This window comes from Erythranthe guttata, chromosome 4 (assembly GCF_056151865.1).
Source record: "Erythranthe guttata isolate IM_541 chromosome 4, IM_541, whole genome shotgun sequence".
Lineage (NCBI taxonomy): Eukaryota > Viridiplantae > Streptophyta > Magnoliopsida > Lamiales > Phrymaceae > Erythranthe > Erythranthe guttata.
Genome location: NC_142536.1, coordinates 380827 through 392123, shown reverse-complemented (window position 1 = coordinate 392123; position 11297 = coordinate 380827). Strand labels below are relative to the sequence as shown.

General features: G+C 37.1%; 3 protein-coding genes across 4 annotated transcripts; 2 read left to right on the top strand and 1 right to left on the bottom strand.

Moving 5' to 3' along the window:
- The first annotated feature begins 831 nt into the window (after positions 1 to 831).
- On the top strand, positions 832 to 2382 carry BZIP53 (basic region/leucine zipper motif 53). The gene is made up of 2 exons (XM_012978710.2): positions 832 to 1025; positions 1236 to 2382. The coding sequence occupies exon 2, from the start codon at positions 1606 to 1608 to the stop codon at positions 2020 to 2022; it is 417 nt and encodes a 138-aa protein (XP_012834164.1). The 5' UTR covers positions 832 to 1025; positions 1236 to 1605; the 3' UTR covers positions 2023 to 2382.
- A 93-nt stretch (positions 2383 to 2475) lies between these two features.
- Positions 2476 to 3338, bottom strand: CP12-1 (CP12 domain-containing protein 1). Its single transcript, XM_012978716.2, has one exon. It carries the CDS (start codon positions 3018 to 3020, stop codon positions 2625 to 2627), a length of 396 nt encoding a protein of 131 aa, XP_012834170.1. The 5' UTR covers positions 3021 to 3338; the 3' UTR covers positions 2476 to 2624.
- A 535-nt stretch (positions 3339 to 3873) lies between these two features.
- Positions 3874 to 11172, top strand: LOC105955021 (Prolyl oligopeptidase family protein). Of its 2 annotated transcripts, none has more exons than XR_001172585.2 (16): positions 3874 to 4502; positions 5556 to 5769; positions 5909 to 6019; positions 6472 to 6517; positions 6771 to 6880; positions 6961 to 7464; positions 8031 to 8159; positions 8283 to 8582; positions 8670 to 9128; positions 9218 to 9283; positions 9390 to 9450; positions 9538 to 9687; positions 9851 to 9988; positions 10287 to 10591; positions 10716 to 10774; positions 10920 to 11172. XR_001172585.2 is itself a non-coding variant. In XM_012978722.2 (16 exons), the coding sequence occupies exons 1-15, from the start codon at positions 4235 to 4237 to the stop codon at positions 10723 to 10725; spliced, it is 2874 nt and encodes a 957-aa protein (XP_012834176.2). In that variant the 5' UTR covers positions 4030 to 4234; the 3' UTR covers positions 10726 to 10774; positions 10920 to 11172. The 2 variants fall into 2 exon arrangements, 1 of the variants encoding a protein (XP_012834176.2); XM_012978722.2 differs by having other exon boundaries at positions 4030 to 4502; positions 10713 to 10774.
- Positions 11173 to 11297: the final 125 nt, after the last annotated feature.

Below are 11297 nucleotides of genomic sequence, written 5' to 3'. Positions count from 1 at the left end.
TTCAATTCAATTAAAAAATTTCAACACACAAAAATCATTAAAAAATGAATGTAAATCGTCGACTTACTGGATGCGAGTAGATGGTAATGAATGTGTGACCGCATCAAAAGCTATCGAAAAGCTGAAATCATTTGACTGAAGCCCTACTAATCCTTTTGAAGGGCTATCGAGAAGAGCACATGTAAACTAAGACGGGGATTGCTCCAACCGAACACCTTCGACATGCAATTCAATTGATACGCGTAGGGGAAAAACTATTTTATCCTTTAAACTACATGTTAATTCTTTATTAAATAAAATGTTTAATAAACAAAGCACATGTAATACTAAAATTTAACAAATTTAATATTGATCGAATCCAACGAACTGAACGTCTTACTCACTAAATAATTAATTTATCATTAGAGAATTAATCCAATCTCATATAATCTAAACGAATTCGATATAGATAACCGAACGGTTCATAAAGTATAATTCTAATTGGATCAAGGACTTTAACGGGCCTATATTATAAAACTAATAAAACTGGCCCATTTAACTTATTTATTTATTAGTGAATAAGTGATAGTTTCGGCCTCACATGATAGCCCAACAATAATCAATTCAGCCCATTGAGGTTACCCAAAAGGGTATAATCGACCATAATATTGTATTCTTTAAAAAGCATAAAAGAATATCCGATTGTAAAAAAAATAAAAAAATAGAATTTTTATTGGGTAATACAAAAGATTAGGTAATTGTAGTAAGAAATTTAATGTGGACTAAATCGGAATATTAGAAGCGAAGATTCCTAGACCCCCCCCCCCACCGCACCAATGGGCTTCGAATGCTGAGCTGTTTCCCTAACACACCGCCCACCAATTACATCCGCGGCACTTACTCATTAAAATATCCCTTTAAATTAATTTCAATCAATTAAAATAATCAGTTTTACAAGGCACAAACCCCTCCGCTCTTCCTATAAATACCCCCCTCATTTCTCCTCTACAACCTTCTTTCGCCAATTTTGTGAACGCTCCGTAAAGGTTAGCCACTCATTTTCCCTTCCTTTTTCATTTGCTTTTTGTTTGATTCGTCTTTTATTCTTTTTTTTTTATTTGTGTTTTTTTTTTTTTTTTTGTTATTGCGTTATGCTGTTCAGCATTTTTGTTTCTGTTAATTAGATTTTTATTTGTTGTTTTAAGTTTTGTCGATCAATCGTGTGATTGGGTGTCGTTGTTATCTCTTACCTGCAGATTGTTTTGAACGAGATCAAATTCACGCCTGAATCCAGATCTAGGGTTTTGTAACCTTTTTTATTTATAATTTCATATAGAATTTGGGGGAATTGGATTTCGAACAATCGTTTCTATGTTTCACCGTGAAATTTTATGACGGCTATATTGATGCGTCGGATTAGAATACTCCACTCCTTCTCGGTAGTATTCCTATACTGGTTCTATGTGTTTTCATGAACTAGCCCTCTAATTCCCCTCAAACCCTAATTTTTGTGCCTTTACAACCAAATTTCACCCACCAAAAAAAAATCCCCTGAATTTTTCCCGATCACGAACAAACAAGTTCGACACCCCCCACAATCAAATTCTTCATTCATTTTCGAGGAAAATGTCTTCGAAACAACAGCCGACAAGCCCAGGTTCCGACATGGACGAGAGAAAGAGGAAGCGCAAATTATCCAACCGCGAATCCGCGCGCAGATCTCGTATGAGGAAGCAGCAGCACTTGGATGAGATGATTGCACAAGAGACTCAGATACAGGAGGAGAACAAGAAGCTGAGGCAAATGATTGACAGTGCATCGCAGCTGTACATCAATTTCGCATCCGACAATAACGTGCTGAGGGCTCAAGTGACTGAGCTGACCGACCGCCTTCGATCTCTGAATTCTGTGCTCCAAATTGCGTCCGAAGTGAGCGGCCTTGCGTTTGATATTCCGGATATTCCGGATACTCTGCTCGAGCCGTGGCAGCTGCCTTGCCCTATCCAACCCATAGCTGCTTCTGCAGATATGTTCCAATACTGAAAAATTGTTGGAATTTGGATCTTGAAGGGATGTAATATGCCTATTCTTCTTTGTTGGTTTGTGTTGATTAGTGTTAGTTATGATATTTAAGATGATGTTTGTTTAGGATATTATTATATGTGGTTTGTCTTTGGGTTGAATAATATTGAACTTGAATCTCTTGTAGCTGTGGTTGTCGAATGTTGAATATATCTTTGTAGTATGTGATTTACTCCGTCGCCGCAGGATGCGTACACAATAAACGGATTTTGCATCGATTTTTATAGTTGTATTTGAGCTTTGTAAGAAGTTGTGTGTGTTTGTAACAAAAGAGGATATTTGGTAATGGATGTTTTCGATGAGTAATGTATCTATTATATATGTGCTTATGGAATTTGATTGAATGCAATTTTGTGTATTGTATTGTTCTAATGTCATCATAAAGCAGGTAAATTTGAAGTTTTTGACAAATAGTGAATAGAACTTGTATAGTATTTGTATATAACAATCAATCAGTGATCCCCAAATCCTGATTTTTCTTAATAATAATACAAGGACTGTAAACTAAAAGCGTTCGACAAATATAAAATGATACACAGCAGCAATAAGCCAATAAATACGAATCAGTTATCATAAGTGCGGCACTCGTCGGTTTCGGGGTTATCCTTGCAGTAAGTCTCCAGGGGATCGGTATCCTTGCTCTTGTCCTTGGCGTGGCTCACCGCCGCGCTCAGCTCCTCCACCTCGTCCCACGCCGCCGCGCACTCCCCGCTCACGGGGTCGCCGGAGCACGCTTCCTGCGCGTCCTTGATGCTCTGCTCCACCTTCTGCGACAGCTGATCCGGCGCCGCCGCCACGGGGCGGACGACGAACATCCTGCTCTGCTTAAATTGGGCGGCGCCGCACCCCTTCCACGGGCTGTTTAGCTGCGAGAAGTTGATCGGGTGAGATCTCGAGGAGTCCGACGACGCCTTGGCGAAGATTTTGGGGGTTGTGATGCTCACTCCAGCTGCCGCCATTGTCGATTTTCCGGATATTGTGTTTGTGCAATTGTGTGATTTTTCGTTTCAGTGGTTCGGGTGAAGATATATATATTATATAGTTGGGTGATGAAATGAATTGCGGTCACATATTTCTTATCATCTTATTTTGTGCTAATTCTACTCTTCCACGTCACTCCTATTGCTAGATATTATTATATACACAAAAATCTCTCCTTTTTTTTTTTTTTTTTTTTTTTTTGATTTAATCTCGTGGTTCTAGTGGGCTTGAAAGTTATTGGACTACGTTAAGAACTAAGCCCAGAAAAATGATTATAGGCTGTGTTTGTTTTTGGTGGGCCCAATTCTATTGACTATTTAGTATTTGAAAAAAGACTTGGGCAATGTTTGGAACCGTTTTTATTTTCCCCAAAACAAAATGGGATTTATTACACTTTTCAAATCAATTTCTCAAAACAATTTCAAAAGTTTCTCTCTCCTCCAGACATGATGTGACTGCTACAGTAAAATGATTTGATTGCTACAGTAAAAAATGTCTTCACTAAAAAACAAATAAACATCACTTCACCTTTCAATTTTCTTCTTCAAAAATATCTTTTTCTAACACCTTTAAACATGATTTGACTTCTACAGTGCATTTTGTCTCCTTCCAAAATACAAACAAACATTACTTGCATTCTCAAATTATTCCCCCAAAACATATTTCCTCAAAATGAAATCAAAATAAGATCCAAAACGGTTCCAAACATTGCCTTGTTATGTCAATTTTTTTTTTTTTTAAATTCCAATGTAATATAAATTAATTAAAATTATGCATCTGTATATACTTTATTTGTTCGACATATCTAAGAATAATATATCTTTACCTTTTGTTTCTTTTTACATATTTTATTCGATTATGGTATGATACTTTATTAGTATTTGACTATTTGTTGGTGAATTATATTTAGTTATTCACACATTTTATCAAATCTTTTTGTGTGGAAATTAATATTTTTGAGAAGAGTATTTATTATTTATTATACATGAATAAATAAAAATCAGAAAAAGAGAATAAAAATATCTTGAAAATCCTCAAATTCAGCCATGTCCAAAAACTCCCACTGACGTTCCACCCTGCGGCCGCGCGTACCCAATCACAGCCCACCGCTAAAAAAGAGAGATTCCAAAAGCACAAAAGGATTACGCCATTATTACTTTACTTTACTTCATACTCCTTCATCCACGCTAAAATGCGCCTCCACAAAGTCTACCAATGTGCCTCTCTCTTTCATTTACCCAAACAGCCCTTCCTCCTCTCCTCCTCCCCTCACTTTCTCTCTCTAAAACCCCCTCTCCGTCATCCCTTTCAATTCATCAAACCTTGTTCGACGACTTCGCCAGCTGCCTTCCGAACCAAACCAATGAGGTCTCGAAACATCGTCGCCGTCGGTGCGGCCGAGACTGACGGAGGATCTAACGGCGCTATTCATTCTTCCGCCGGCACCGCTGATCGTGAAGGTAGTTAATGATTAATGAATAGCACTCGTGCCTGTCTTCGAATGCATTTAAAGTGGATTTTGAGGATAGTTATTAGGTTGTCCGAATTTTGAGTACTACTGCCGTTTTAGTTGAATTTTACTTGAATGAGGCTGATAGGGACTATAAGAAGAACTTTGGTTTTTTATTTTTCTTCAGGGGAATTGTTGTTTGTTTAAACGTCGCTGCTTAGCTTTGTTTAGAAGTTGCTGATCTTGTTTTGATATGTTAATTGTTTATTTGGTGTTTTCTCGTCGCCTCATATCTTATCTATTATGTAAGATTTTTGGTGTTGAGGCCTACTCTTACTTGCTAATTTTGATATTAACGCTCTGCATTTGGCTTGATGAGATTTCTTTGATGAAGTTATCTACTTAGAAAGAAAATCCAGTCACAACAAATAATACTATTGCTAGATTCTTATGGAAATGTCCGCTTCTCCGAAGGATGTTTTCCATGTGTTGGTTATAAAACCTTGAGGGTGCATGCTGAAGTTTTTAGATGCATGGGACTTGATTGTTTAGAGAATCAGTGTGTCAATTTACTTGCAGAACATTGGTACAATTTCATGAAGAAATTCTTTAATGTAATGCTGGCACGTGGCGTTCTAATTCCAGGTTTCCCGTGAGTCATGGATTCCTCTTTCTTTTGTTTCTATACAGCCGGAACTAAATCGTTTCTTCAGTACTTACTATGTCCTGGACTTGTGGAAAACATGCTCTTCTGGTTTTACGGCACTTATTTAGTTATAGCTGTGTTAGATTATGCATTAGAGGTATGAATGCAGTTGGATAATCTTCTCTCTCTGTTTAATTGATCATAAGTAGGTTTTTTCGAAGCAATCTGCACGAGGCACCGATAGTTGTATTCTCATATCCTTTCTGAGCTTCAGTACAATCTCTTCTACAGAATACTTATCTGTTCTATATGCATAATCTATGTTGCCATATGGTGTTGAATATGAATCCTGATTGCTCATATGAATAACAATTAGCGCCACCACTATACTAATTACTTATATTTTATTTCTTGCAGACGCATCACTGGAAAATGGTTATTGCCTTCCTCCACCAGAGATCAGAGATATTGTCGATGCTCCACCTCTTCCAACATTATCATTCTCTCCTCACAGGGACAAAATTCTATTCCTTAAAAGGAGATCATTGCCTCCTTTGGCAGACTTGGCAAGACCTGAGGAGAAGCTTGCTGGAGTCCGAATTGATGGAAAATGTAACTCTCGGAGTCGAATGTAAGTAGCACAACTTTTCTTGTACCTTTCAGGGTCCAATCACCATTGTTCGGTTATATACATTGTTAGTTCTCTTTAACTGTTTATTTTACTCTGGATGAGGAATGTCATAACATTAATTCTTAACATCTATTTTCAGGTCATATTATACTGGTATTGGAGTCCACCAGTTGATGAATGACGGTACCTTGAGTCCTGAAAAAGAAATACATAACCTACCAACCGGTGCTAAAATCAATTTTATCACATGGTAAGTTAATTTTTTTTATGATTGGTTTATCGCTTTGGCAAGTTCTTGATGGCCTACCAAATGATTCTCATTGTTTGAGCAAGGCACAAATATTTTTTTTTTGGTTTGGAAATGGAAAAATAATTGTCAATTTTTAGGATTTCTTGATTAGATTGTCTGAATCTCCAAGAAATGTGTTATGTCGATCTGCTTGCCGCTTCTATTTAATTCAGGACACACATAGAAATGCTTATTAATCTTTCTTGTATGGTGTATGAATTGATCTCTTGCTGGTCTTCATTGCTGCTTACATCATGGCTTACTTGCATAATTGTAAATATCAAATATTCTCGTTGATCTTCATTGCTCTTCACATCATGGGCTTACTTATAGAACTGTAACTATTAAGTATGATTATCTTGATGCAAAAATTTTTGGGCCATCATTGACTCAATCTTTTATGTTCTAACAAGGTCAAGTGATGGTACCCATCTGGCGTTCAGTGTACGAACCGATGAGGTAATTTCGCCAAGTTAGTGTTTTCTAATAGTCTATGAATACATTAATGTGAATAACTCAATTGCTCCAGGACTTCTTGCATAAACTCCTTGGCCTGCTCCAATGGCAAATAAATTACCCAGAACCTTGGTTGGGGCAAATGTTTGAATGTCCAAAAAAGACGAAATTTCATTGCTTTTTTGCTGTCTACTTCTTTCGTGTTTCATACTCTCTATATAAGTTCTAGACCTCTAACAACTAAATCCTTGAACAGGAGGATGGCAGCAGCAGCATGCTAAGAGTATGGGTAGCTGATATTGAAACTGGAAAAGCTAGACCCCTTTTCCAGGCAACAGATATTTTTCTAAATGCAGTTTTTGAAAAGTACGGTCCATACCTTTAAATAGAATTAGACAGACCTTTACACTTCTTAAATCTTTCTCTTATTATTTCCTTTTTCCCAGCTTTGTGTGGGTAAATAACTCAACGTTGTTGGTCTGTACCATTCCCCTATCTCGCGGAGATCCTCCAAAGAAAACTTTGGTTCCTTCTGGTCCTAAGATCCAATCCAATGAACAAAAGGAAATCATTCAATCAAGAACATATCAAGATCTTCTTAAAGATGAATATGATGAAGATTTATTTGATTACTACGCGACTTCACAACTTGTTCTGGTATCTCTGGATGGATCGGCAAAGCCCGTTGGATTGCCGGCTATATATACATCATTGGACCCATCTCCAGATGAAAACTACATTATTGTGAGATCAATGCACAGGCCGTATTCTTTTAATATACCGTGTGGGAGATTCCCCCAAAAGGTTGATATTTGGACAGCTGACGGAAACTTTCTGAGGGAAATTTGTGATTTGCCCCTTGCTGAGGATATCCCCATAACACATAATAGTGTTCGAAAAGGAAAACGCTCAATCAATTGGAGAGCAGATAAGCCATCAACACTTGTCTGGTATGCAATCTAATGGTTCCTGCACTTATTTGCATTTTTAAGGAATGGCTCTTTGAAGTTTTGAAAGTTCAATCATTAACAGTAGTCTATTTGTTTGCCTTCTAAAATTGTTGGAAAATAAAATTTCACATGTATTTTACAAAATAGATTATATACAATCATAGAGAAGAAGAAAAGTGAAAACCTAATTACACTTCATACAGTACTGAAAATTATAAAGAATCAATGCCCTACAAGCGTGGAACCCAAAAATAACTCCCCATATTCTCACCTATGTATAAATTCAGATATTCCAGTATTTAAGTAATGAGAGAAATAGCTTCTGCAAGTTGAATAATTTTTGTGTTCTGTTACTCATTTATAGTAGAATCTCATTGCTACGACTGCATATAAGTTGTATCCCGGTGTTTTATATTTTGTAATTTGTCCCAGGGAATGAACTTGAAAATATATAATGCTTATTTGTAAAATCTGTTTTTAATTGGATGGCTATTCCTCTAAAAACCATTTACATAGAATGACAGCATCTAATTTACATTTTTTTAATTTTCTTTTTTAAATATAAGGGTTGAGACACAAGACGGTGGTGATGCCAAAGTAGAAGTTTCTCCACGTGATATAGTTTATGCAGAGCCTGCTGATCCACTTGAAAATGAGCAACCGGTGGTTTTGCATAAGCTCGATTTCCGTTATGGGTACAATTACAAACTGGCATTTGTCCTTTATACTATGTGTCTGTAAATAGTCAAATCATCTTTAAAAAATAATACCACTGTTTTGTCCACTACTTGCCATTTCTGATTTCTTTTTCTCTGTAGAGGGATCTCTTGGTGTGATGACTCGCTTGCATTAGTATATGAATCTTGGTATAAAACACGGAGAATAAGGACCTGGATTATTTCACCTCAAAGTGAGAGTGTAAGTCCACGCATACTGTTCGATAGGTCGTCTGAAGATGTTTACTCAGATCCTGGTTCTCCTATGCTGCGGAGAACTCCTACGGGTACTTACGTGATAGCGAAGATTAGGAAGGAAGGTGACGAAGGCACATATCTCTTATTAAATGGAAGTGGCGCTACTCCACAAGGGAATGTCCCGTTCTTGGATTTATTTGACATGTGAGTTTAATGCTTCTTTTCCTGTTTATCCATCATTAAAATCTTTATGATATTAAATATCTGACATGAGGGGATGAGGAGTTTCAGAAATACAGGCAATAAAGAACGAATATGGGAGAGTGACAAAGAAAAATATTACGAGACTGTTGTTGCTCTGATGTCTGATCAAGATGAAAGGGAGATGTATCTTCATCAGTTAAAAGTACTGACATCCAAAGAATCTAAAACCGAAAACACACAGTATTACTTATTTAGTTGGCCAGAAAAGAAAGCATGCCAGGTTACAAATTTCCCCCACCCGTATCCTCAGTTGTCTTCATTAAAGAAAGAGATGATTAGGTATGAGAGGAGTGATGGAGTCCAACTTACTGCAACCTTATATCTTCCCCCTGGTTATGATCCTGCAAAAGATGGACCCCTTCCATGTTTAATGTGGTCTTATCCGGGAGAGTTCAAAAGTAAAGATGCAGCTGGACAAGTACGTGGCTCCCCTAATGAGTTTGCTGGCATTGGCTCGACATCTCCATTACTTTGGCTAGCAAGAAGGCAGGCTTTTCTCCCTTTCACTTGCTTTCAATTGGGATCGCTTTAATTCTTTGAGTTTCACACATTCATGATTGCTCCAAATCCTGCAGGTTTGCTATCTTATCTGGGCCAACAATTCCCATCATCGGAGAGGGTAATGAAGAGGCAAATGATAGGTATTAGTGTCTTTTAAGTTTGCATGGATTTTTTTTTCTTTCTTCTAAAATACCATAAAACAAGTACATTTCACGGTGAACTCAGATGCATTGTTTTCTTGATCAGGTATGTAGAGCAACTTGTTGCAAGTGCAGAGGCTGCAGTGAAGGAAGTTATTCGCCGGGGGGTACGTTTCTCTCCACTTCAAATACTTGTAGTAGAGCAATTTTGACACGTAAATGATATGATTCTATGAATATTGTGTGCGCCCTAGGTGGCTCATCCTAACAAAATTGCTGTTGGTGGTCATTCCTACGGGGCCTTCATGACTGCAAATCTTCTTGCTCATGCACCTAATCTTTTCTCTTGTGGAATTGCTCGTTCTGGAGCTTATAACAGAACACTTACTCCATTTGGGTTTCAGGTAGTTCTTTAATTAATGTGGTAACTATGTAGTGGTCGCAATCAGTTATGCTATTTTATTGTAGTACTAGGGCAGTGCAATAAATTTCCGGATTTGTACGTTTAATCCCTAGAGTGTGTGCTTTTGTCTTGCAGCCTCACAATTATTGAATTGTTTTTTGTAGAGCGAGGATAGGACATTGTGGGAGGCTGTTAATACTTATGTTGAAATGAGCCCATTTATATCAGCCAATAAAATTAAGAAGCCTATATTGCTTATCCACGGTGAAGAAGACAATAATCCAGGAACACTTACAATGCAGGTGAGATGGTGTCTTTTGTTTTTGTATCAAAAGCAATATGATACATTTGAGAAGATATTTATTTCATCGAAATGCCACTTGTTCACTTGCTTTTCACCACCCAAACTTTGCTACCAATTTATGTCGTACGTGATTTTGTTTGTTGAGAAATTCAGAGTTTTTAGCTGTTAATAATTTGCTAACCTCTCACGAAATTTTCCTTTGTCCACAAATTCAATTTGCTAACCTCTCACGAAATTTTCCTTTGTCCACAAATTCTGAGTTATTTTGTAAACCTTTTCAATTGCACAAAATGCAGTCAGATCGTTTCTACAATGCATTGAAAGGCCACGGTGCACTTTGCCGGCTTGTAATTCTTCCATTCGAGAGCCATGGTTATGCAGCACGCGAGAGTGTGATGCATGTTCTATGGGAAACCGATAGGTGGCTCCAAAAGCACTGTGTGGATAATTCATCAGATCCTATTGCACCTGAAGAAAATGCAACCACAGGTATAACAGATGCAGAAAATAAAGCTGTGGGTGTAGCTGGAGGGGTCGTAGAGCATCAAATTCCAGACGATGAAATTGATAACGTTCAAATCACGCGAAGGTCTTCATTATGGTAAAAACTTCATCTGATTCGTTCACGCAAGATGAACAACAATATTATACGCCAAATGTGCTGTAAATGCAACTCTGTCCAATGATTTTACGTTCAGTTAATTTAACCCCTTTCTGTGCAGCAGATATGATTGATCATGAACGGTAGCAGTACACAAGTGGATCAATTAAGCTAAATGTACAGGTAAACTAAAGCGTTACGCTACTATATATGCACTGCTTCAATTGACCAAATGTTATTTTGTACCGCCGTATCAAGTAATTGGGGTTCTTCTCCTTAAAAATGATCTGGTTGAAAAGCGGGATTCAATTTTATTTAAATGTTGCAGGATTTTGGTTCCGATTCATCAACAAATAATCATTCCCGTGGAAGCAAATAAGGGGGGACTGAAATAAATGTTTTACTGAAAACTATTGCAGGGTTGGGCTAAATCATCTGTAAGGTTGTGTATGCATTCATTCATGTATGGTCTAAATTATTATTTAGGTTGGTGGTATTCATCTGAAATAATTTAGATGTAAGGGAATGATTATCCAGACCACCAAAGTAATGTTAATAAATAAGTACTTTGTTATTATAAATTAAAACCTTAAGATATTATCAAGATATTTACTAAAAGAAAATCTTAACTTGAAATAAAAGAAAATGAAATGATAAATGCTCTCATCGAGATACTATTATTATAACAACTGGCAGTCATATTTTC